Source organism: Amblyomma americanum, chromosome 1 (assembly GCF_052857255.1).
Source record: "Amblyomma americanum isolate KBUSLIRL-KWMA chromosome 1, ASM5285725v1, whole genome shotgun sequence".
Lineage (NCBI taxonomy): Eukaryota > Metazoa > Arthropoda > Arachnida > Ixodida > Ixodidae > Amblyomma > Amblyomma americanum.
Genome location: NC_135497.1, coordinates 171493556 through 171519946, shown reverse-complemented (window position 1 = coordinate 171519946; position 26391 = coordinate 171493556). Strand labels below are relative to the sequence as shown.

The window sequence follows — 26391 nt, the reverse complement described above, 5'->3', positions numbered from 1 at the left end:
CGAGAGCTCACTATACCACGGATCTAATCGGCATTAACTGTTTACTTGGAGAATGCTTCCCAGCTCAGAGGGTGCGTGCGTTCCGGAAGGCGCTGCTAATCGTGAGCACTGACGAACTTGTTTCTTTTTTCTTTTTCTCGTGACATCATTCTTTTTTTTTTGAAAGAAAGAAAAAGAAAGTGTATCGGTTTATCATAAAGCATGTAATACAAACACAAAACTTCACGGGCCCAACAAAATTTGTTTAAGCGTCCCGACACTGTACAATATTTCATCTGAGCACGCGGTATGCGGGTATTTCTAGTAAGACGAAAATTGCTGTTAAACAGATTTTGAAGCCCGCGGCGTAGTTTGTTTAGAACTATACTCTAACGGGAGCATAAATGCAGACTTATACGGTGGTTCTCCGGTCTTTCGGTGCGGACGAAACCGAAAAGCTAGCCAACATTTTAAATGCCGAGACGCCAGCCAAATATTCAGCGCATTTAAATCTCTTCCCGCCTCTCGCTAAATCCTGGAATGGTCAGATCCTTCGTCTTCAGGGCCCCATGCGTGGAACGTGGTGCGCTTCCTCGCTCTTGAGCTTCTCTGAAACTCGTATCAGCGAAATTCCAGTAATAACTGGAAGACTTCACTTCGAGGTCTGTTTTGGAGCGATAGCCTTTAGGGCACATGCCTGGCTTTTCAGATCTATTGCGGATTGCAAAATAATTATTTCGTCCGAAAACGCAAAATGCAGATGATGCGTGCTAGATATGGCTATCAGTCCACGGCTGACAGCGACCAGAGTAGCCCATTCAATGACCCGAATTTGAACGCCCAGGTCTGAGGTGACCAACACGGCCTTCGATTTCTCGAGAGTAGAAACTTGTCTTGGAGATTCCGGTGGCGGCTCCTCTCTACAGTTCCGCAGTATATGATCGTACGTGGCTATTTCGCCACATAGCGTACATTCCGGGTCGTAAGCACCGGGATAGAATTTTGATAGTAAGTAAGGAGTCGTGAAGGATCGCGTCTGGAGTCGCCTCCAGGTGGCCTCCTGTCTGGAAGGGGGAGTTCCTCCTTTCTAGTTTAAAATGATATGATGCTAGGCCGTAACGGTATTCCTAAATTCACAGGTCCGTGAAGGCGGGTAGGAGGATTCTTTTCTTCTGGGGCTGCAGTGACTTAGAGCTTGATGAATGCCATAAGCGTCATACAAATTATGGCTGAAAGGCGAACGATGAGGCCTGAAAACGTTTAACCAATACCGCATTAAGCCTAAAAAACTTGCTTCCGCTGTAGTGTCCCTTTTTGCGCTGCACCTGTGCACAACACGCGCCGGCTTGAGCCCCGCTTCGAAACGCGCGCATCTGACGCGCACGTGCCCTTATCACTGAGGGGCGTGCAAGCCGGTATGCACGCTTCCCTGGGTCGAAGCTGGGCCCGGGGCGCAAGCGCGAGCCGCCATCTGTCGGCGGGCCGCTCGTCCGGGCCGCCAGCGCCGCCAGCAGCGGGCGAAGCGGCGCAGCCGTCCTCGTCGCGCAGCCCCGCTGGGCCGGCCCGTTCTTGCACTCTTCCCGCGGACTACGTGAACGCTTGCCGTGGAGCCCCCGCTCTGATGGCATCCGCGCGTCGGGCGTCCGGCGCCTGGGCCCGGACCGACGTTCCCGCCGCGCTGCTCGCGATTACGCTCGCCCTGGCCAGCGCTGCTCCGACCGAACCAGGTGAGCGCGGTAGGCTCCAGCTGACCACGTGGGGACGGTGCTGTTTCTTTGTTCCTCGCTCGGCGTGAAAACTTTCAGTGGACTTCTTATCGGAAAGCATAAAAAGTCTACTGAAAGGGGCATGCGTGGGGTGCACATCTCTTGGCGTAAAAACTTGAGCTGACAAGCTGTCTGCTCGGGCCCGCGTTTAAGCTGCGCGCGGGGACCACTTTGGGAGTCGAGACTCATTACGATGACCATCGTGAAAACTTTTTGCGGGACCGTTCATGTCTGGCGATCGTGGAGAGGAAAAGTGCGGATATGAGCGAAAGCTTCGTGGCTTATTTCTTCTGTTAATTTTTTACGACTGTTTTTTTCTGACACCTGCTTTGCCTTTTGAAAAACCTTAGTGATCATTGATAAGCGACAGGCGGTGTTTTCTCATCATTTTCCCCTATACAAGAATAGAAAACGCCACATTTTTTTTTGTTCGTAAGAAACGCTGCTAGAAATACGTATACGTCTCCTTTTCTAAACTGTCAGAAGTGTTAAGTTATCTGTGCTGTTGTTTAGTGTTCTGGGCGACCACATTTTCAGATGCGAAAACACATTTAAAACATAAACACATAAGGAACAAAATTCTCATTCAGCATCATTCTGTGGTTTTCCTTCCGCTTCCAGCGTTGTGCACGATGCCAGCAGACAGACTGTTTGAAAGCTCTAAAAACCAACAAGAAAGAAAGCTAATGATTTGTCTGGATTCGTGGGCTCTATAAAATTTATAAAAGACATCTACATTTGAATCATGTTCTCGTTTGCCTTTTTTTTGCTCGTGGCTTTTATGAGCCGACGGAAAAAGAAAGATCTGAAGCGTGGCAAATGTCGGTTGAAGCATGACGTATAATCTTGCATTAAATGCTAAACATTGCATTTATTTCCATCCTTCCTGCCCCCTGCCTTCACTCACTTTTTTAGACAGACGTCTTTGAATGCTTTGAGGGCTATTAAAGCTCAAGTCCACAATGACCTAGGATTGGGCTCAAGAGGAGAAATGGCGTAAAAGGGAACGGAGATGCTGAATAACCCTAGGGAATAAAAATAGCTTTTTTTTTACATCCGGGGCAAAAATAAAAGAGAGAGAGAGAGAGCAGCGACGTGGCCAGCAAGTGACTACTCGCAAGAACGGTGGCCCTGACACAAGACGGAAGCGGCGAGGTCCCCTTCCGTCCGTTGTGGGACTCCCACTTATTTTTTCAGAGTTGGCGTTTCAAGAGTTAGGGTTAGTGATCGGCTTTGGGGTGCACTAGACCCTCATTGATGGTTCCTCCTTTACGGCTATTTTTAATGTCGTCGTTCACGGGTTCGCTCCTAGAGGCTTGAGGAGGTAAATGCATTACTCACGCAGTCCAGCGTGTGATGGACAAACTTTACATTGACTGACAGTCTGAAAGACGCCTGCTGCTACGGGACAAAAGGACCATGCGGGCAGGGTCCTTGTGTATACATCCATCTCAACATTAATCGCCGAGAGTGTGCTCTGGGCCTCAGAGGCAGCTCAGGGAGTTGTGCTTTGTGCTAATAGCTTTGCTCTTCATGTAATTGTTTTGCCGACACCATAATGAGCGTATGGTAAACAAAGCTGTGTCGACAGTAGAAGGTGATGGGGCAGAAAAAAAGAGAAAAAAATCAATTTAACCACATTTTTGCTGTTAACCTGTCGCGGTAAATGTTCGCTGGCTGGAGAGTTCTCACCGGATACTTATGCTTCTCGCTTATAGGCAGAGGAAAACTGAACGATGAAAAGCTGTTGGTGAGATGTTTTGCGTCCGAGGGGGGTAAACGGAACTAAGGTAAACTTTTTATGCACGTTTGCAGGATGTAGGTGAAGGAGTCTGAATTTTCGGACATATAAAAAAAACATACACAAATAGTACATTTCGGGAAAACATTTACGCATTCCGATGTGTCTGTAAAACTTCGACTTTGTAGGGAGACTGGCTTGAAAGCGCCAAGAATTGTCGTCTTACTGCCGGATGAACTTCATCGCCAACATTTTTTGAAGGTGAAGAACTGCAAGGCCGTGGACGAACGAATGACGAACGCGGGCGCTGACTGACAACTATAAACGTTTATTGCTGGAGCTCAGTAAGTATACGTGCATAAATTAGGGGACGGAAAATGGCATGTGCACACGAACAAAAAATAAAAATAAAAAAGGCAGTAGTATGAGAAACGCAATGCCAAAATAACAGCAAGCGAATAAAAAAGAAGCTACCAATTTTTTGCATGCAGCTGTTTTGCGTCCGCCTCCTTTTTCGGTGTACTTATAGCGCTCCAACAATACACGCTTTCAGTCGTCCGTGAGCGCCCGTGTTTGTCTTTCCTTCGTTCGTGTCCTTGCACACTTTGCTCACTCGGAACTTGGACCAAGCTTTGGCAGTATCGGCCAAAGAAACATGGCCAAAGCTACGATATGTGGCCCTCGAGTATTCCAAACGCCTCAAGGACGGTCACCTTTATGAACAAGAAGCACTATTATGAATCGCCCTACCGGGAATGATCCGTTAATGGGCCTCTTTCCAAGAACGATCAACGCACGTCCGGATTTTCGGGATCAGAAGGAGAAGAGGGCTGCAGAAGCCACAGAGCTGGTGCAAATTTGAACCTTTCAGCAGCGCTGCCACGGCGCGCGGCTGGGTGGCGAGGTTGTTAACTGAAGCGAAAATCCGCAACCGACCTCCACTACAGTGCGGATCGGGCTGGTAACGAGTGCCGACAAAAGACCAAGAGAAATGGGGATCGCCTCAAACATTCCAGGCATACGTGAGCCATTGTTTGCCCTCGTTATGCACGACCCGGGGTTCTGGCAATATCGAGTCTACGATATGTGGGAAGTTCTTTTAGCCAATACCGTTCTGGTGTGCGCGTGTTGTTGCCCGGCCGTCTTTCCGCGTCACGCACAGAATACGCAACTTTTTCGTGTATCCGTTTCTTCTAAACCCACTGGAAGCTTTCTTGTTGTTTCGTGTCCGGAATAGAAATGAGCGCGTACTGAAGTTGCATACGCCAATATGGGGAAGTGCGCTTGAATATGTCATATAAACTGTCATATAGAGAGCCGCACAATGCTTTTGATGTTAACCATTTTATAATGCTTTATGCAGCGGCACTACATATTTGCGTAGGAGAAGAATGTTACTCGAAGCTTAGCGCCGAATAAAATAAATTGGGAAAACTCCGTCTCTTGCACGTCAGGAACTTAAAATGACGGTGATTTCCAGATTTCTAAAAAAAAAAAAAATTCTATGAAAGGTACCTCCTGCATTTTCATGAAAATAAACACTGCATACACAGAAAACCAGATCTAGATAAAAAATTCGGATTAGCGCAATGTAATCCTGAATATAACCACAATTTCCTTAGCAGTTTTGCGTCTTTCGGCTGCCGACCGCGGTATGAGTCAATTAAAAAGCTTTTCATGCAAATTACACAACAATACTCCCCCTAACCTCACCTAACGTGTGCTATTATCGCTATCTCTAGAAACTGACTTCATTTTCCTCCCTTTTAACTGCTGACATTCTCTTGGCGTGGCATTAGATTTATGCACGCAATGTAAGTGCGTGCCTCCGTTCAGTTAACTTGTTTCAGTCTCTCAAACTTTAGCTTCTTTCATATCCAAAAGGACCAAGGGGAGATTCGAGGGTAAAAATTAGACATTCACATTCTCAAATTTTGCGCACCACCACGCCAGACAAACGCCAAGCGTAAAGAAAAAAACACGGAAGCATTTAACGCCGGTCAGAGGGATATTGTGTTCATTAAACTGTGTGGAGAAACGGCTAATTAAGCAATCCATGCTCGATCTTTTTCGAGGACACATGTACCGTCTGGTATGTATTTGGCCGATTCCATGTTGATACAGCATGTAACTCTCGCGGCTGTCTATACTGAATTTTGGGCAAATTCATAACGTAATTGCACGTAGGCCCTCTGAAATTGATTTATCTACACCTACATTTGAATCGCGTTCGCTACCATTCTTGCGTTTTTCTTTTTCTTTGTTTCCCCCTTAGTGACAGTGCTATCGCCCTCGACGACCACTCCCGCTCTGGCGCATGCCTTGCGCGGCGCACTGCATCGCGTGTTCGTTTGCTTCCTCTCTCTTGTATTCCACGAGCATTCGCGGCCTCCCGTAGCTTTCGCTTTGTTTACGAGGCGTTCTGGCGCATCGAGCTCTTTTCTGAGCGCTTGCTTCCAGCCTGAGTACTTTTCTTTAGTCGCCGAGGGCAGAGCCGCAGCGCATTCTCATTTCACTCCGCTTGCCACGACATGTGGCCTTGTGGGTCCCACAGCTGCGGAGAGCCAGCATTCAGAGGCTGACGGAGCGCACGCGCATTTTGGATATTGAACGCCATTTCGCACCTTTGACTTGTACAGTGTGTTTAAAAAGTGCGCAGGCCGCCCCGCTCGTGGCCCTAGCCGGTACGGGGCATCGTATTTCGTGTACTGTGGCACAGCCAGCACTTCTAAGCTTCGTATGCTGAGCAAGACGCTCACTTTCACCCCTATGTGCATTTAAAGCGGGCTGCTGCTGCCGGCGAAACTCTGCGCGATGCGTCTGCGGCAGCTCTGTTCGGAAGAGCATCCAGTGGCCCGCGAACTTCTCACAGAAGTTGAGCTCGTTAAAGGCGCAACAGAAAACACTGCGTGCGTTGGCATAAAAGCATTGCCCTCCGTTAACGTTCAGTGCGCTGCCTATGCTTCGTTTTGTCGTCCAAGTCAAAACAGTTCTTGGTGCTTTTTTTTTTATCTCCCTGTTTTCAGCCTCGGCATTCAGCGGCACGGTGCTCGCTTGTAAAGCGTGTCATCGCAAGGTCAAGGGTTTACGCCTTCCGGCCAGGCGCTCGAAGTGCGTCGTGTCGTGGGCTGCTCTTTGGGCGGTCACACTGTCAGCTATTGTGCAAGGATCGCGGGGCCCCTCGGCGCGCGTAAAATTGTTCGCGACGCATGAACGCGAACGCTAAAAGGACAGGCTTTTAATGCTTTCACCCAGCTGAACGGCGGGCGTGGACGACCGGAAGAGACGCGTGCTTTGTGCGACGGGATCATCCTTCTTCACCGCTTGCGCAACGCGCTGGAAAGAAAAGGCGAAATCATAGTTGCCGTAGCGCGAATCCGCCGCTGAAAGCTGGTCCGAAGGGTACGTGCGGACGCCAGATATTTCGGAAGGAGGTGATTGACGCTCTTGATCGCCAAGTATCCCCTCCGTAATGTCCGCCGGCGAGATATTTTAGCCCATTGGTCGGGTAATGTGCGTGTTGGGAAATTGATTGGAAATGTGCTACTACAGCCGAGACATTCATCAATTTATGGCTCGCACATCCAGTCTTACATCCAGATCATACATGTTGAATTTTACGAATCGGCATTGTTGAATATCTACTGATGTTCCAATACGCACTACAGTACTGAAAGAGATTGCATCTGGGTGCTCAGATGATAGATATACGAGTGTGTATTCCTAGCATGCAGAACATTACGTCTTTCTCCATTTTTTTCTCACAACGATGAATCCTTTTACTGAAATATGCCTATAGAAAAGCTAAAATATATTTCTATCGCGGGAAGGAATCTTATCATTATTACCGTCCCACGTTGAATGCATCGCGCGGGTTTTTTAAACAGCCGAGTGAAAGTTTTTCTTGTTGTAGTCTTAATACTCTACTGACTCCATGAGCACGCATGTTGTACAAGCAAGAGCGCAGGGTTGCAGTGATACGTATGAACCGAAAAATAGACTTTTTTCTCACTTTCGTGACATTTGGAGCGCAGTGTAATAAGTGCGTAGCAAAGGAACAGCGGGGAGAGCTATACTGCGTGTCTACCTTCCATCTGCCCAACAAAGGCGTGCTTTTCGGTCAAGCACAACCGGCAAATATTACCAAATAAAAGTGCTGATGTGTTCAGCATGTCCTTTAGGAAGCTCACGATCGAACTGCGACCCCGAGAAGCTTTTCGGCAGAAAAAAATGCAATACTGAAGCGACCTTTCTCATGCTCTCTCTGTTTCCGAACAGCACACGTTTGTGGATTGATTGTTCTCAAGCGCGAGTTATTATAGTCTGGAAAGGAAGACTGGTGAAATCATGTGCTCGATAGATATAACTGAATTTTTATAATGCACGCCACTCCCCCTCTACAGGTGGCAAGAACATACTCCAGCGTAACACATGGGCAAACTGATGTCCCATGCGGAAACAGATCACTGCGCGGGTTCCGAATCGCCAGCGATGCCCTGGAAGTGTGCCGATTCGTTCAGGAATGTTGTTTCTCATGCCTTCTTTTCTACCTTTCATTTCTTACAAAGCAAATTATTTGTAAGCAAATATTAGGAAATAAATCAGCAAGTTATGTTGCCTTGTAACTTCCCAAATTTCGTAGCGCGGTCGTTTCGCGCAAAACTGAAAACTTAAAGGGCCATTTAACCACTGCCAAGTTGGTTCAAACTGGGTCAGTAATTTTGCCGAGGCAGCCCGAATAAACAGAGCTCACCGCCTGTGGAAGTAACAATGTACTCTTCTTTTATTTCTTCAGTCGCTCAAAACGAAGCTTATGATTGGCTAGTCTGCTCTAATACTCCTTCTCTGTTTTACGCATCAGCTACAAGCAAGTTGCAGCCACGTAAGGACGCTCACAAGTTATTATGATAACACGGACGATAATTACTTTCAGACATAAGTACTTTCTCCTTAAAATTGCGCTGAACGGTGTCGAACAGAAGCTCTGTATTAAGTGCAAAATATAGCTTTTATGACCCAGCGTTGATGATAAATCTTTTTCTCATAAGCGCTGTCTACACTACTAGAAGCAGCGCATGTTCGATCGTAAAAATTCTTGTTTAACGATCGGAGGTCTCGAACAAAACATGAGCGGTTCAAGCTTGATAAGTGCACAGACGTTATTTAAGGAAAAGAAAAAAAAAAGTAACTGAATTCGCAGAGACGCGTCATCTTAACCACAAAATGGCGACACTTTGCATATAAAAATAATTTACAATATGTTACATTTTTACTGCTCAGAAATGTTATTATTAAACATTTCTGGTTAAAAGCAACACATAGAATGCATTTTAGTTTCTGTTTTTGGTGGGTGGTGTTTTTTGGGTTATTTTTCGAAGGACTAGTCGTGAGGAAGTGTAAAAAAGCGGAAATCAGTCATGGTCTTCCTAAGTAGATTGGAAGGGGGGGGGGTAATTTTTTGATGGCGCCTGTCGCTACCATCCTTGTCGTGTGTTTCTCAGTCTCGGTCATCGTCCACTTCGCGCTTTTCAGATAAAATTGAACTAACTCTTTAAAAAAGAACGAAGGTTTTAAGTTGCACTCAAGAACGAAATAGAGAGCGCCAAAAAATATATTTATATATATTAAAGAACCCGCTGCGCTCTCATGACGCCGCTGTTTTTCCATTGAAGCGGCAACCAACCTTTGTTGACCATGCTCAAAAGAGAGGGGCTGATATTTCCTTCTGAACAGTCGGCTGTAGAAATTTCTGGCTTTTGGAAAAGTTGAGTAAACATATGTACCAACATAACGTTCCTGAAGCGACATACTTGTTTGTGAAGCTCTTTACTTCCATTGACCAGAAGTAAGCACTACACCAGCGCAAAATAAACGCGCTCTACTTTACGCAGAAAAATGGACGAGGAAAGAAACATCGAAAAAGAAAAATGATTCTTTGGTAACTCGAGCACTCTTGTTGCAAAGTACCCGAAGAGAGTAACTCAACAGAGCTGCTTCTTTTTGTCGGTTTTGTCCACGCGGTCTATTCTGTTGGCCAAATGAAATTTCTCTTGAGTGTTCCAATGAACAGTTCGAAGCCTTTTTTTTTCTTTTTCGGGCAGTGAGGTTCAAAACTTGCGAAAGCAACAGCTTTACAAAGGTACCATGGAAACATTAATTCAAAAGCCATAATGTTATTGCTTCTCACTGCATGCATTTATTTTTTCGAATTAAAATTGCAGTTTGTGTAGGAGATTGGCGGAATGTATGATTACTGCATCGCACTCGAGTGTGACGTTTCGGCTTTATACCGAATCCATAATTGTGTTACTGTGAGTCTTTAACGAACCGTATGAAATGTTCGTGCTGAAATTCTGAAAGGTATATGGTTGCGTAAAGAAAACTGTGATTACGCAGCGTTAGCATTTCAACTGATGTATCCTACAGAAAATGCTGCTGCACCGACGACTGCGTTTTAAAATTACGGAGGGCACTTAAGACTACTTGCGTGCTTTGAAGGCGAAGATTTTTTATTTTTTATATTATTTTTCCTGTCGTGTTTTGTTGTATTTTAAATATTTTTCCATGTTCATTTCTAATGACGCACCTACTCATTAGCATACAGTCGTAAGGCAACGCAAATGCTAGGTTCCCCTTAGCTCGCCAAAGTCCAACGTGGTTTTGTGGCCACTGCAGAAATTTACGAACTTGTGTAAATTATAGTGAGACCATTTTTCTGTAAAACCGGATCACCTTTACGATTCATTCAGTTTGTATTTCGTTTGGCGAAATTAATAGCAATTACGGAAAAAAATGGGTCTGTGCTCTATGGGTTGCGCGCTCGCCTCGTGATTTGAAGGTTCAATTCCCCGGACCTTCGGAAGAAATTTTATTCTATTTTGCCTGGTCACGTGGGTTTTGGGAAGCCATTTTTTTCTGAACATCGGGTTTCGTTGCCGTTGATCTATATAATGCTTTCAAATTAAAAATATTTGCGGCTGCTGTCCACACTTGATGGGTGGAAGAACGTACAGGCCGTACACTTTCACGCAGAAGGGATTGTGTGCTTTATCAAATAACTAGATATCTTCGCGAAGCGATTGCAAAAAAGTTATTTTAGAACAGCTATTTCGAGAGTGGCTTTCAGAACTAACGGCGAGAAATTAAGCATTTGAGCATAGCTATCCAAAATGAGGAAGCGCAGTGTTGGAACCATTTTCTTGAGAAATTAGCTGAAGTTCTTCCAGCCAATCATATTGACTGCTGTGCAGGCAGCAAAACACTGCGGTTCATGTAAACGCAATTAGTTCGGCAACTGTACTCACGTAATCTCTTATGTAGCGTGCTACCAGCAATGAAATGCGTTGTGAGTGCATGCGAAGGTACCGTCTTTGCTAAAAGTAACCAGGCAACGGAGTGTGTTTGTAAGCCATTTATTTATCTGAATACATTATGGCACACCTCGAGCTCTAAATTTGTGTGAGGCAAACAAAACCTCTGTTATCACCTTTCGAGATCTTTTGGTCCTTAAAAGTGCCGTATAGGCTCCTTTATATGGATGAGAAGCAAGTTCTGATGCTTGGTTATTTTTTGGCAAAGATGATGCGTGACAGCCGACAGGGAGTTGTATAGTGTTTTTATGCTAGGTATAGCGACTTCAAATTACATCGCTGCTAACGTATTTTCCTAACTTATTCGTATGACTCGCACTAAGTCTGCATTCAAGCTGATACTGAAGATACTCTAGAAGGCCGCAAAGTTGTGGCTGCCCTGTTGCGCAGAGGATAATAACGTTTCGCGGGCGAATAAAATGGTTCGGAAAGTTCAATAGTTATTTTTCTGGAAACCCGGACTCGAAAATGTTTAGAGGATTTGGAAGCCAAGAGAATGAAATCGACACCTCTGCGTTCATAATTACGTTTTATGCCAACAACTCGTGGACGTGACATAATGAGTGACGGCTGAGCGATACGTGCCATTAGCAACTGGTCTGAAGCTGATTTTTTTTTTCTGTCTCAGTTGATCATGCTTGCCGTTGACAGGAATCACTGTGCACTAGACTAAAAAAAAAGGCATGCGTTAAAGATCTGGCTCTGTTTTCAAACCTACTCCTTCGCTTAATTTCTTGATTTATTAGATTCGAGTAAACATAAAAATACCCTGTTAGCAAAGTTTCTAAAATACAAAGATACGCACGCATTTTGTGAATTTAAAGCATACCGAAATAAGCTTACATCTATACTACGTGCAGCAAAGAACGCCTATTTTGCAGATATATTTTTTTGATGAGAGCATAAAACGTTGTGATGTACTTTGGCGAAAACTGAACCCACTAATGCATTCTGGCACTAAAGGAGTTATACCCGATACACTTATACATGAAGGGAAACGTCTAAATGGCAGCCAGTTAGCTGACGCCTTAAATAGTTTTCTCGTACAGCAGGCCGATCACAGTGATTACTCCGGCGCAAACAATACATCCGATGCTTAACCCTTCCTCTGTCAGACGGCTACATGCCATTCACTGTTCTTTTCTGCGAGGGACAGCACAGAAGAATGCCTTTGTAATAAGTCCATCAAAAATAGTAAATCCGAGAATGTATGTGGCATGCAGTTACTTCCTGCGAAGCACGTTCTTGACATAATTGGTCCAGTCATTACTTTTATACATAACTTGATTTTGTCCATGGGCGTATTTCCCCAAGCAATGCAGACTGTGTGTGTGGTTCCTATACTTAAATCTGGAGATCGTAGTCTTTTCGTCAACTTTCGCCCAATCTCTATACTACCAGTATTTTCTAAAGGTTTGGAAAAAAATACTGCACATCAAAATTGTACCGTTTCTATCGCGTCATAATCTGTTAGATTATCAACATGGCTTCAAGAAGCATCGATCAGCATGAACAGCCCTTTTAACGCAAAAGGAATTTATCATTGAAGCATTCACCAAGAAACGTATGGAGCTGGGCATCTATGTCGATTTTTCAAAAGCTTTTGATCTTGTCAATCACACAATCATTCTTTCAAAATTGCACAATTACGGCGTTCGTGGAACACCGCATGAGCTTCTTACATCAGACCTTAGCAACAGGACACAATATGTCGAAATAAATAACATTAAATCTCCTTTGCAGTTCGTTCATACCCGGCGTGCCACAGGGCAGCATACTCGGACCGCTACTCTTTTTATTTATATTAATGATATGGCGCACTGCACTCAGGACGTAAAGTTTAACTCCCATGGGGAAGACACCATATTTTCGTAACCGGAAGTACGCAAGCAGATCTACAGGAGCGAGCAAATATGGCGCTTCTGGACTTGGACGCTTGGGTCAAAGCAAACCACTTAAATATAAGCATAAGCAAAACAATAACAGTACTATACCCTTCGAAAGGAAAAGAATTACCGGATGCCTTGAACGTACGCTTGGGAACAGAAAAAGTTGAAATTGTTAACTCTGTGAAAGTACTCGGAATGGTCTTTTCAAGGCACCTTAAATGGAACGACCATATAGATTACTTGCATTCAAAAGTTGCATCAGCAGTTGGCGGCATCGCCCGAACAAGCTACTTGTTGTCTTATAAAATAAAACTCTTGTTATATAACGCGCTTGTGCTACCGCTCTTACAGTACTGCAGCTTAATCTGGTGCACCACAGGGGTAACCAACTTATCCAAGTTACACTTGTTGCAGAAAAGAGCATTGCGGTATGTTGCGGGTGTGTCTTACTGCCATCCAACCAAAGAGCTCTTCTTGAAGTGTAATGTCCTCTTTTTGTTGTCCTTTTTTGATTACATGATAATCGTAGCTTATAAATATTTCATAAAATCTAATGCAAGAATTATCGTAAATCTTGCAGAATTAAAAGGAAATATCCGAGACCAACAAACCCGACAAAAAGAAAAATATCTTTTTTCAGCGCCTCGCACGTATTCATACACTCAATCATTATGATTCACTGTACTGAAACTACAGAAGAAGTCGCATGCAACTGGATCCGATCCAGTTAATGAGTCTAATCGCCAAACTGGTCTTTTTTGCCGGGAACAACTGGTGTGACCCTAGTGTTGCTTTGTATTTAGAATGTTATCTTGATGTATTCTCAGGACGTGTCTATTTTCTGTTTATTGTGCTTTACTGTGTGTCTTATTTTCATACGGACAAAAGTAATAATATGAAACTAATCGATGTAAAACGTTGTGCAAGTTTTTCCATACTGATCTTGCTCCTAGCTGTTGCTCTGCCAAATATTTATGGGGCTGCAGGGCCTTGTCAAGCTGTCTTTCACAGGTTTTAGTCCTGGCTCCTTTCTTTTCGACGAAAAGAAAAATAAACTTGACTTCACTTGACTTCACTTGACCGAACCTTAAGTCCTTGCTAATCGCTATAAAGTTCGGAGGACAAGCATGTCCCGTCAAAAGACGGACGCTAAGCTCTGGAGACCGTGTCAGCACAAAAGAAGCAGGGTTCGGGGTGGCGCTGGCAGGAGAGTATTGTGAACTGCTCTAGCTCGGACATATAGAAAAATTGACAAAACAATCATGAAACCTGATGCGAGAAAGCAGCGACAGCAGCCCGACTTAACCTGGGTGGTCAATTTGATGCTTTAGCACGACTGAATGCATTTAATGTAAGCCGAGGCTTGAAGTGGGTCGCTTATGGCGGTGGACGGGTTGAGGTGTGGCTGGAAGCTCTGCAGGGCAGCTGACTTTCCCATTGCGTCTTTGAATTCGGTTTTACTTTCGCTTTTTGATCTGCTTCAGCGCTGCAAGCGCTTCTAACGTGCGGAGGCCTCGTGGAGGGTGCAGGCAGTGAATCAGCGATTTAGAGATTTTTAAATCTGTCAAACATCTTGGTTCTATTCTTTTTTCTGTTTCCAGTTGAGCAGTAGCGCGAAGGTCTGAATTATTCACCGTCATCACACAGAATTTAATCGGGATTCTTATGCAGTGTTTTCAGATGCAATCACGTGAGCCTAGTGTTGCGGGAAGTATGCTGTTTAGACGTTCGTTTAGAGTCTGCTGTATTGAGTCGCCTTGTGCTTAATTTTTTCTCTTCACATTTGCTTCCACCCGGAAAAACGATCCAGCCGTACGTTGCGCAACTCCAACATAACGGTGTACTCGAGGCAAAATACGCCTTTTTCTCCGAGAATCTGAGTGGATTATTCCGCGAGGATATCGCTGCGAAGACTCATGCAGGGCCTAGTAAACACGCTTGTAGTTAAAAAGGTCAACTGAACTTACGACTTCAGTGTGCCTCCATGCTTAACTGGCACCCTTCACGTCCCGTGTACCAGAGAGGAGAAAAAAGTCCTAGGCTGGTCCCCCTCCATTGCCATAACTACGCTCCAAAAGCGGTTTTATTCCACGTCGCATATGCGGTGTTTTCAAAGCGTGCCGTGATTGTTGGTGAACATACGCCAAAGATATTGCATATATTGCAGCCGCACTTCGCCATCTGTTAATGAAAGTAATTTAAATTCGAATGCGGAAATAGTAAATTGATGATGTGAGATATCTCTTAGGAATGCAGTATGGTTATTCCAGGTTTAACCGCGGCGTACACTACTGGCAGCACTCTAAACATCTACCTATACTCGTATGAGGAACCAAATGACAGGACTTGAATTCCATTCATTAATTGTTGGCTCCAGTGAAGTGTGAAGTTAACATGCAGAATAATAAAAAAAGTCAAGCGGTATTAAAACGAATTTATCTAGGGATTATAGTTATGTTCCTAATTTGTGGGATTTGCCTGCGGAAAAGGGTCATAATTTCAGTTCTAACAAGAATATCTTCGAACGCGCTCCGCGTGGTGTGTCCTCTGACTTGAAAATACAACCGCGTATTAAGCCGCCACGTCACCTACGCAAGAGGCACCTCTGATAGCATTTTTAAGGCAGAACTTACGCGGAGAAAACGCCCCGCATTTAGTGGAGACCGTGGAGCCCACAACCTCAGGGGCGACTGCCGGGCTTGGTTTCACCATTATCGCCCGCTGTCACCACCGTATCATTCTTCTTCCGCCGTACACTGCTTGCGCCTCGCTTAACTAATCACTGTCATCGCGTGCGCAACTAATCATTCTGTACGTTAATAAACGACTTACGTACACGACTGCCGCCATTCAACGCTAGCCCACAGGCCTTAAACGCTAGCTTGCAGCAGTATGCCTGCCTTGAGCAGCTAAATATTATGCGTCTATCTCCAATCCGCAAGAGTTCTCTTCAGGGCACTATGTTACTCTGGTTTGAACTACCTTTATCTAGTTGATATATCGTAACAATTTTCATTGTTTTCCAGATTTCCAATAATGTCTGCCGTCAAGTGAATTACTTGTGTTTCAATCAAGTTTGTTCTTTCTAAGTACTTACAGTCACATACTAATTTGCCCAATACATCTTTACCTTTTGTCGGATAATGATTTGTGGAAGTGGTGAGGCCCGTCAAACAGTGTATAGCCACTGATTTTTTCTCGTCATCCCAAGCTTAATGTGCGACCTGAAATAAAGACTGGCTGGGCCAGAAATGAAGGCTTCAATTTTTTTGCTATTGATATCAAAATTTCAAACAAAAAAATTTGCTACCTTTCTTCGTCCCCATTGAAGATCTGAGGCTAAAATATCCACAAGATTGGGCATCGCCAACTCTTCAGTATATTTGAATTCTTTCATGTATTTCTTCATGAAGGCGCTAATATATGATGCAGTTTTGTGGGAGCAGTTAACGCCGAGAGAGCGACTTGCCCACCGTTCCATTCGTAGCGGCAAGTATAAACAGATTGTTGCAAGATGCGAATATGTCAAGAGTACCCTCTGCTTTTCACTCACACCTAAAAAAAAAGAAATCCCGATTTGATTTTATCGCTAACTAGGTTTAAGGTGTGAGCTACGAGGCACCCTATAGTGGACCACTACAGATCAGTTTCAGTCACGTGGGGTTATTTATCTAATTTGCATCAAATTATGAATACATGGGCGCTTATGTGCTTCTCCATTAAAACGCAGCCGATGGGGCCATGGTCAAAGCCGTGACCTGAGCTCAGCAGCCCATTGCCGCAGCCATTGAGCCTTCTCGGCGAGTGGGTGTCCTCGGATGTAGGCGTTTCATGTTATTTTGCTTCTTAATGCCTAGAGTAATGCGCTGTTGATTGCGATTAGGATGTTGTTGAGTTGCAAGCAATGTTAACTTTAAAGTAGTCACATATTATACGCCTTTTTCTAGTGGGTAAAAGAGAGGGGAAGGAATAGAATCACCTACCTTTGCTTCATAAAGGTTAAGTCCTCCGAAAACTTTAGAGGAAGCCGCCCTACTGCGTGCCTATGAGCGATCACTCAGGAAGAAAACTCCTTATAGAAAGTAGCTAACCGGACACATCTGTCCGTCGTTAACCTACCTGCCCATTTCTTTTCCTCTTGATTTGCTCCCAGCATCAAAAACAAAGGGCGCCATCCAGTGAGTTCGCATTAATCATGTCGCAGCTCACTGCCAGAAATTATAAAAAAAAAGAAGTGAGAATGTTTCTGCTTTGCCGTCGTTCCGAGCTAGCTTAGACCTGCACGAGAACAAAAAGGCGGCAGCAGAGACGACAAAAACTCCAGTCTTGCTTTCTTTTTATTTTCACCGTTATATCGATGCCTTGCGCAATGTCTCGAATCTTTTCCGATTTCGCGGTGTTCTGCCAAGACTTTTGGCAGTTCCACCAGCGCCTTAACAATGCAGCTTCTTGCATGAGCTACTGGATTCATGACGCGAATATAAATGGGCACCTGGAGTATGCTCTCCCTTAAAACGTCACTACCTGTCTAGAGACTCCGACCACAAAACGTTTCATTCACTCTCAGAAACAAGGCTATAAAGGCCAGATGGTAGCTTGTAAACATCACGAAAGGCAAGACAACTGAGGAAAAACAAAACGTAAAAAAAGTCCAGCAAAGAATACATGTCACCATATAATATTCGCCAAAATTGTTAAAGGGTTCTCCCCGCACTCGCCATTGGACGCCGTTTCGTACACTTGTCTTTCTCTTTCTCGCCCCGGCACATTATAATTGGCTTGCTGCTTCGCCAAACTATGAGTTATCTTCATCCCGCTCGATGCTTGACCGTCGGCGCGGGCATCCTGTGCGCAGAAAACCTTCTGCGCAGCAGATTTGTTGGGGCCGAAGGAACTCGCTGCAACTGGCGCTGCGGACTTGACAGAGGTCCCAAATGAGGCCCCGTAATGATGCGGCCTGGGCTCGCGCGCCGACGGCATGGTCTATAGTGGTACCGCAAGCGGCCGGCGCAGCGCCCTGTTTTGTTCCGCGTATACTTCGCATTCGCCACAGCCCCGGAGCGTGTCATCGCGGGCGCCTGGGCTGCGCTGTTCACGTACAGATACTCCGCCTCATCAGACTAATTGTAACAACCAAGGCTCTTGCGCAAACAAGAAAGAGCGCGCCTGGCAGCCAAAAGAAAAGATTCAGAAGATGATGACACCATCCGGAACGAAAATTTAGTTGTTTTCGGTAATAAGTGGGATTAGCGTCTTTTCTTTTCTTTCTTAAGTGTGCAGATTTTATACCTTTTTCAGCCAGGATTTTTATGTCGTCCGTTCTTTGTGCCCATTCCCATATTGTACTCGGTCTTGCATAATGAGACGTTGTCGCAACCGAACGATGCGTTGTGTGGCTCAAGTTTTATTCTCTGCATTCTTTGGCTTACCCTAAAGTGAACCAGCGCATACGATCATTTACTCAGGGTTGAAAAGAGGGAACAGCAGTTGCGGCACTCCGGCTGCAGGCTGAATTTTACAGCGAGAGCTGTTAAAGCTGCAACTCTTGAGGCCTTGTGTCGGCCGGGCGCGTCCGTTGGCTCGCTCCGGATTAGTGAAACGAGTGGTGTGTTTGTGTGGACGTTTGAGCGGCTCAGGCGACAACAGATGAGAGACCCCCCCCCCGAGCGGCGTGAAGGGGGCCGGCAGCCGGCGCCTGGCGGACAGCGAAGGCCCGAAGACGAACGGCAGCCACAAGGACGCCGCAGTTATGTGCGTATACGCGCGGGCAGTGCGGCGCGTCCAATAAACGGCCGCGTGCACTGGCCGAGGGGGCGGCAGTTGGCGCCGGGTAGACGGCTGACGGCCGAGGCGAGATGCTGGCCCCTGCGAAGTACGCCGGAGAAGGGTGTCGCCCCCTAAGACCAAGGTCAGCGCCTGGGGGAGGCGGCGCCTCCGTAACGGCCGTCGGATTCCGGGAACCAGTCGAGATGCCTTCACAAGGAGCCGACCGAACCGGGAAGCAAGGACCGAACGGGGAAGCAAGGATGAGAGAGAACAAGCTGAAGAGTATGTCCGGGAAAAGAGGAGAGAGGAACGAGAAGAACGGGACAGACGGGTGGTGGATGCCGAGACGAAAGTCCGCATCCTGACGGCAGCACAGTTGGCTCAAATGTGTAAATAACGTAAATAAATTCTCCTGTATTTTTCATTCCGTGGTGGTCCGGCTTCGTAGGGAGGAGCGTGGAAGAGTTAGCAAGAACCTGCCTGACTCCTTGGTTTCTGTGCCAGCAGAGAGATTACAGAAAAGTACTGGGTCAGGGAAAACACGCAGAGAAGACAGAGCATGTGGTGAAGGTGTGCTAAAAAGGGCGTGATGGGTGGCGGCAGGGAGCAGTCAGTGAAGCGAGGGGATTGGTATCCAGCCCTCAGTATGATGAGATGACGTCACATGCCAGGAAGTTATATGGTGAAGAGCCGGAGGAGCAGAGAACTTCAAATAAAAAAAAAGTGTTTTTCACTCCTCAGTGCTCACTTGTTCTCTTCTTGACCCTCTCGCCCTCTTTCACAGCGGCGTGTGGCAGCGAAAAAAAATTTCTTTCCAAAATCACGAGTAGCTGCGCGTGATTTTGGACCTGAGCGGACCCGCCTTTCAGGACGAGGTACGTGCAGACTCCCCTCAGCAAGTTCCAAATCAGACTTGGCGGTCCACTGCGCAGTGCTCTCTCTCTCTCTCTCTTAGATGGGATGGCAGAGCCGGCGATAACAGGCCCTGCTGCTGCACAATCGTTATGACATGCTCGAGACCGAAAAAGAAAGCGGTGAGCCCCGTCTGGACCCCGCACTTTGTGGAGCACAATGCGATCCCAATGGCCGTCGGCGTTAAGACCCCGCAGTGCGCGTCGCCTATGCAGGGGCAAAGAGAATACGGCTGAAGGCGCTGCGGCTCGGGCCACCGAAGCCGATGCAAGGGAGCTCCAGCGTCAGGACCCGACAGTGAGGGCCGCACAAATCGAAGCAAGGAGGTGTCGGAGACAAGCGGAAGCGGAAAAGGCTGCGATGGCGTTGCACGAGCAATCTCTCCTTTTGGAATCGTCGGTTTCCCCGTGACGCCTTCAGTCAGTAGCACGAGATAGCCCTTCTACGCAGCAAGTTAGGTTTCCGACTTTTGACCAAACTGCACTCCAATTGTAGAGCACCTGGCGCTGAATTTCGCGTCACCCTGCCGTAATCGTGGAGTCAAGTCTCTCCTTTTTTTTCCTTCAAAATTACGCCAATTTCTGTTTGTCAGGTTTAATTTTTTTACATTCATGTTTATGTTAATGTTCTAATTTTAATGTCATGTTTGACGTTAATTTTCATGTTGTAGCATTCTAGCAGCATTGAGAGCAAAATAATAAACATTTCAGCGAAGTCCAGACCTAGTCGGATGCCCTTCACAGACTAGAAGTGTGGTGCTTGGAGGGGCACAGAACAGTGAATGTGGATATTATGCTTACTGGGAAGCTGAGGCTTTGTGAATTGGAAGCTTGGGACAAAAATATATACAAAAAAGCACAGAGAGGCTTCATGACTATCACTATATTCGGCCTGCCACCAAAGTTTTAGGAAGGCCCGAGGCGTCATCTACAGAAGACAGAAAACGAAAATGTTTAAAGCTGGAAAGTCGTTGTGGCAAACCTAGCTGAAATATGAGGAGTTCATTTATTTCACCAACCAAATCAGGAGACGGGTCGCAGGAAACTTTGTCTACACTGACTGCAGAAGAAGCAAGATGAAGGCTAAGCATAGATTTGCATAATAACTGCGCCGCACTTTCAGCCCCGCCGGCGATTCAGGCATGGCTGAAGCAGAGTAAACGTGTCTGATTAGTGGTTAGGAGATTCGTGCCTTCAAAGAAAAATAAAAAAAGTTGATGCGAGCGAATTAAGTGCTTCTCTCGCTCCCACACAGTGGAAGAACGATGTGGTCGAGTTATGCGTTCAGGGACCAGCACAGAAACAGCACCTCAGGTCACAATTACAATTTCGTGGAGAAGATTGTTGTGCACTGGCGCTTAGGAAGTCAGGTTTCATCATTGCTGGGCGAGTGAAAGGCAAGTGCAGTGCGCACCATGGAGCAAAACAGCTGCACCTCACTGCAAGGCGTTATCTGACACGCCGACTTCCAAGCTCTGGGTGATTGCATGCGTGCTTATCGAGCTGACTATATGAGCTTTCACTGCAGAAATAGTATGTTTTATTCTTGTCAATAATAATTGGTTTTTTGGGGAAAGGAAATGGCGCAGTATCTGTCTCATATATCGTTGGACACCTGAACCGCGCCGTAAGGAAAGGGTAAAGGAGGGAGCGAAAGAAGGAAGGAAGAGAGGGGTGCCGTAGTGGAGGGCTCCGGAATAATTTCGACCACCTGGGGATCTTTAACGTGCACTGACATCGCACAGCACACGGGCGCCTTAGCGTTTTTCCTCCATAAAAACGCAGCCGCCGCGGTCGGGTTCGAACCCGGGAACTCCGGATCAGTAGTCGAGTGCCCTAACCACTGAGCCACCGCGGCGGGTCTATTCTTGTCAGCACAACTGGCTTTAGCTAACTCGCTGACTTGTTTCTTTTTTTTTTTGAGGGATGGGGACGAAACTAGATATTTGAAGCTTTCGTAGGTTATGAAGCCTTATTTCTTTACTTTGGCTAGTAATAACTTATTCATGCAGCACAGTGTCTGCATGGTAAATGATGGGGCGGCATCGTTGGTTTACGTGCTCTACACAGTGAAGAAAATACGAGTAGGTTGTGCTTTTCATTGTGTAAAGTAATTTTTTTTCCAGCTTGCAGCAGCCAAGCCATGCCCCTTTCCTTCTCTTGGCTACTTCAAGCAAAAACAACATTGCTCTGAAGCAAAATGCATGAACAATGGAGTAAATGTTAATAAATAAAAATTTAACCACTTTTGATACTTCCCAGGTTTCCAGCATTCAAGGCGCTTATGCGCTACGTAACGAAAAAAAACATATGGTTAATTACATAAGCACTGGTGCAGAGCTTTTTGCTTGTATTGTAAAAAAAAACAGTGAGGAGAAGGTATTGTTAGGGAGGAGAGCTGGGGAGTTTATTGACCTGACTACTTTATTCAGACATTGCATACATGATATTACGAGGCACAGATGCTCCTGTGCATAGGCAGTCCCTGTAGCTTCACTTCTGCTAAATCTTAAGCGAGTTGTGGTTGATCCGCTTCGGCTTCATGCTTCGGAGAACCGCTTCACTGAAACGTGTTCTCGCAAAATCAGGTGCAGAAACGCTGCAGCATAGCTTCCGCTACCTCTTCTCTATCCTTCACCTTCACGTTCAATGGAAACCAAGGGTCATTCGCACCAGCAAAATGTTTTGCCTGCTTCGCCCAACACGTCAGTAATCAGTGATCGCTGACATATCGCCGAAAACTGCAAAACCAAATTTGCATTGCGTGCGCAACATATTAATCTGCGCCAGATTGGAGCGTGACAAAGCTGCGTATATAGACGTATTTTATGGCGATTTGAGCGCGAGATAATTAGGTTATTTCTGGAGATGGAAAGCTCAAAATAGTTATCTGTCGCAAAATCTTTCCACAATACAGTTTATCGGGCGTACTAGGCCATATATATATATATATATATATATATATATATATATATATATATATATATATATATATATATATATATATATATATATATATATATATATATATATATATATATATATATATATATAAGAAGAGGGCACAGGCGAAAAGCACTTTATTACTAACGTTTCGGCCGGGATCCGGCCTTCGTCACTCTGACGAAGGCCGGATCCCGGCCGAACCGTTAGTAATAAAGTGCTTTTCGCCTGTGCCCTCTTCGTATAAGCTACCTACCCCGGAAACCAACGTCTTCATTTCGGATGTATATATATATCTATATATATACATACATGGTTAGGGTTACGAAACTAGGTTCCGTTGGCTTCTGGACGGAAAAGGTTAAGTGAAGCAGGAACTTCTTAAAAACACATTTTTTGTCGACGTCTTCTGCAGGTCCTGTAGATGACGGTCCTGAAGAAGATCGCACCGCGGTCAAAAGTTCGACAGTAAATGAGTCTTTGAGAAGCGCCTACTGCGCGCGCGCACACACACACACACACACACACACACACACACACACACACACACACACACACACACACACACACACACACACACACACACACACACACACACACACACACACACACACACACACACACACATATATATATATATATATATATATATATATATATATATATATATATATATATATATATATATATATATATATATATTTGAGTAAGGACATCTCGGAAAAACGCTTATGTAGCCAGCTTGGCTGGTGTCCTTGGGTGCCCCATTTTGCTCAAAGCAAATCAATAACTGCTGACGTTGCACAACACTTACGTATCGCTTACCGAACTGCCGTCGGAATGTAGAGCGAAGTTCGCCAGTTCATTCTCTGATGCCGGGATTGCGTTTGTGGCCATAAAAAAATGGCGGTGGTTTCATTGTGGTTAAACCTGGAGTTACGCATAGCTACAGCTGGCCGAGCGTAACTTGCTCAGTTGAATTGCAAAGTCAGTCCTTCGTCGCTCCGTTTTGCTGGGCGTTCCTTCTTCTTCTTCGTCCCACTTGACACGGCGCATGCGCACAGCTGTGGCAGCTCGGTTTCGCCGTCGCGCCACGCCGCCGGCAGCAGGAGCTGATCCGCACCACGTGGCTGGTCACGTGACCAACCACGTGATCAGCCACGGCGTCGTACCGCCGGCAGCTGCTCCGCACCACGTGACCAACTACGTGACAGCGTTGCGGCGCAGCCACGGGGTAGCAGCGCAGCCACAGGGTGACGGCGCCGCCACCACTACGGCGCCGCCACGCTAAAGGCTCGAAACGCTACCGTAATGTAGCCATAGCTACAAAAAATGCATTTTTAGCACTAGATTTAGCATTCCTTAGTATATTGTTGAGTACCCTGTTAAAGCAATGTAAGAGTTGTTTTATTCTGGTTAGCGCGTCCGATGAGGTTCTCGCAAAGTACGTGGAACAAGGTGGTGCTCAAACTGCTTGAACAAACCAGAAGCCCCAGAGGAATTTTGACTGGTATTTCAGGCATACCTTTAGGGTACTTTAGCTTCAGTCGTGTCCTCATCCGTGGCGCAAGCAATTGATAAATACTTTCGATCCGTTCCTTAATTTCGGTAGCTATCGTGGGATAACCCTTCCGGTCTGGACGGCGACGTCGTGTCGTTCACAATAGTGTCGGGACTTTTCTTCCTGTATTTGTAGTCGTCCTTTTCTATGTTGCGCCCACACACGCCCACACGCCTGCATCCATATGAACGCCACCCGGAAGGAGCTTTTATTAACCATCGCATTAGAGTCGCGTTCGCATTCTGCTTAGAGAGTAGGAACATTGATACGACATGATTTCAAAAACAAACAAAAAACAATGGAAAAGAAGCCTTCTCCAAACTCTGGTGGCAGGAGTGATAACACTATATTCTAGTTCTTGCGCATTGCGTATGCCAGTTGGAAGAAGACCCGGAAAGTTTATGACTTCAGTTCGACACATGACGGAGAGGAAACGAGTGCGCAGCGTCTCGACTCCTGGTACAATTTTTAAGTGCGTCCCACCCCTTGCAGTTACACCGGTGGCCAGGAATAAAGAAAAAAAAATGCACCCGAACTTACTGTTTGCGCCGCAGTGCAGTAGCACTCAAAGCAGCGTCGCATTCCCTGGGGTTTTAAATCCAAGCTGTGCGCTGGTTTCCCGCTAGCAAGAAATTCTTCGCGCCTGCGGCAATTGCCTCATTACACTTGGGTACATCTCAAAATTAAGACTGACGGTTCGTGTTACGCTTTTTTTTTTCCATGAAACGCGTGCTGTGACGATATCAGGCCCATATTTTTACAGATACTTTCTTTTTAATTATGACTTTGTTTAATTTTAGATATGTTCTTAATCTCAAAGTATAAAGTTGTTGGCTTAGATGCAAAACATTGATTTCATTTTTCTTAGCAGACAGAGAGGGTGACTTTACGCTTCTAGCTTTATGCAGACGCTGTATTTTTTTTTATTTTTTGAAGCACACATTTGGAATGATGAAAGATCGAGCTCGTGCCACGCTAGTGGATCGAATACAGCGAAGTGTTTACTGCTCCCACATGGGCGCCATCAACTGATAGCGCATATTTTAACGAGCGCGATATTGAGAGCATTGCCGTCTGGCGTTTGAAATATTTGACTGAAAGGCGGGGCATGATTACTTGGTATTCTTCTGGATGGTTGTTTATGTAAAATGTGGAGTACCGGAGGTTAATAAATATAAAGAATTGAAAGGAAGCCTGTCCTATCACTCCATCATCTTACCATAAGGCAGAAAGCCGGCGCAGAGGGGAGGAGGCACGATGAGGCAAATCTGTATTGACGATCACATGTAAATATGGGATATATTTAAAGCAATGCCACATGCCCTGCGCTAATATAGGGAAAGTTATCTTTAATCTTAAAAAATATGTGAAGGTTAATACACTTTATTATTCTTAATAACCTTTTCGCTCAAAGAGAAGTATCCTGTTGTATTGAAGCAGGGAGTATTAGTCCCTCGTAATTTGTGAGACATACAATTATATATTGAGTTAGGAAATTCCGCAGCGTCCAAAGAATGCCTAACAGTAGCGATTTTTTATGAAAATAAAAATTGCACCGGCGGTCAATTTTTCTTCGTCCCAAGGAATCGAAAAGAGGCAGGATTTACATGTGTTATTGCCAACTATAACTACTCGGAAAAGTGGCTCGCTGCTCGCACATTCTTCGAAGGAGCTCACGTACAAGTGAAACCCCAGGAGGAGTTACAACAGAATGCACTGATCCTTAACAACGCAAAAATGTGTCCAAAACAAGAGAAGATACCATAAATAGCGCGCACATGAAAACAACGTTTTTTTTTAAACTTCTGAGGTTCCGATTGAGTAGCATTACACAGGCTCGGCATCACCGACTTCTCGATTCGTCCACTTTGGTACGCAATGCTGCATAATGACTCCTAATATGGCTGGCCTAAAAGCGGAATGTATCGGCAAAGAAAGCGGATACATGTTGAAACTTGCCTTCACCCATCCCGCTACTATTTTTGCGTGATTGGATGTCATAAGTGTAACTGCTCAAGCTAACGCGTTCGTCAACTGATATTCCCGGGGTGTGCCACTCGGCCTTCTTTTTTCTCTTTCTGGCTTCCTCATAAGTTCCTCATCAGGTTCGTCATCAGGTTACACATAAGGAACCTCTATTTTAGAGAAAATAGTCCGAACCTCGTCAAGATACTACCCACATACGCTCAGCATTTCTCAAAAGCTACAACAGCGCGCCAGGTCTCTGATGCGGCGTCGGACAAGTCGCACAAATGCACAAATTGCTGGGCGCTTGTGCCATGGGCCAAGTTTTTTTTATTGTCTTCTTTGGCGTGTCAATGTAAGACGAACTCATAACAAAAACCGTGCTCCGCGATAAAACCGTCAACCGTACTTGGGCTGACACTATCGGCCTCAGTGGTTCGTCCACGACAACGTCCTTCGCATGGGCTCCCCGGCTAGACAGCACCTCTAGTGGACGAGTT

General features: G+C 45.6%; 1 protein-coding gene across 1 annotated transcript in view; it reads left to right on the top strand.

Annotated features, from left to right (window-relative positions):
* Positions 1 to 1514: 1514 nt before the first annotated feature.
* LOC144114183 (protein turtle homolog A-like) overlaps positions 1515 to 26391 on the top strand; it is a 398561-nt gene continuing 373684 nt past the window's right edge. The window contains exon 1 of the mRNA XM_077647762.1: positions 1515 to 1706. Coding sequence (XP_077503888.1) covers positions 1601 to 1706 — 106 coding nt within the window. The 5' untranslated portion in view covers positions 1515 to 1600. The remainder of the gene's footprint in view (positions 1707 to 26391) is intronic.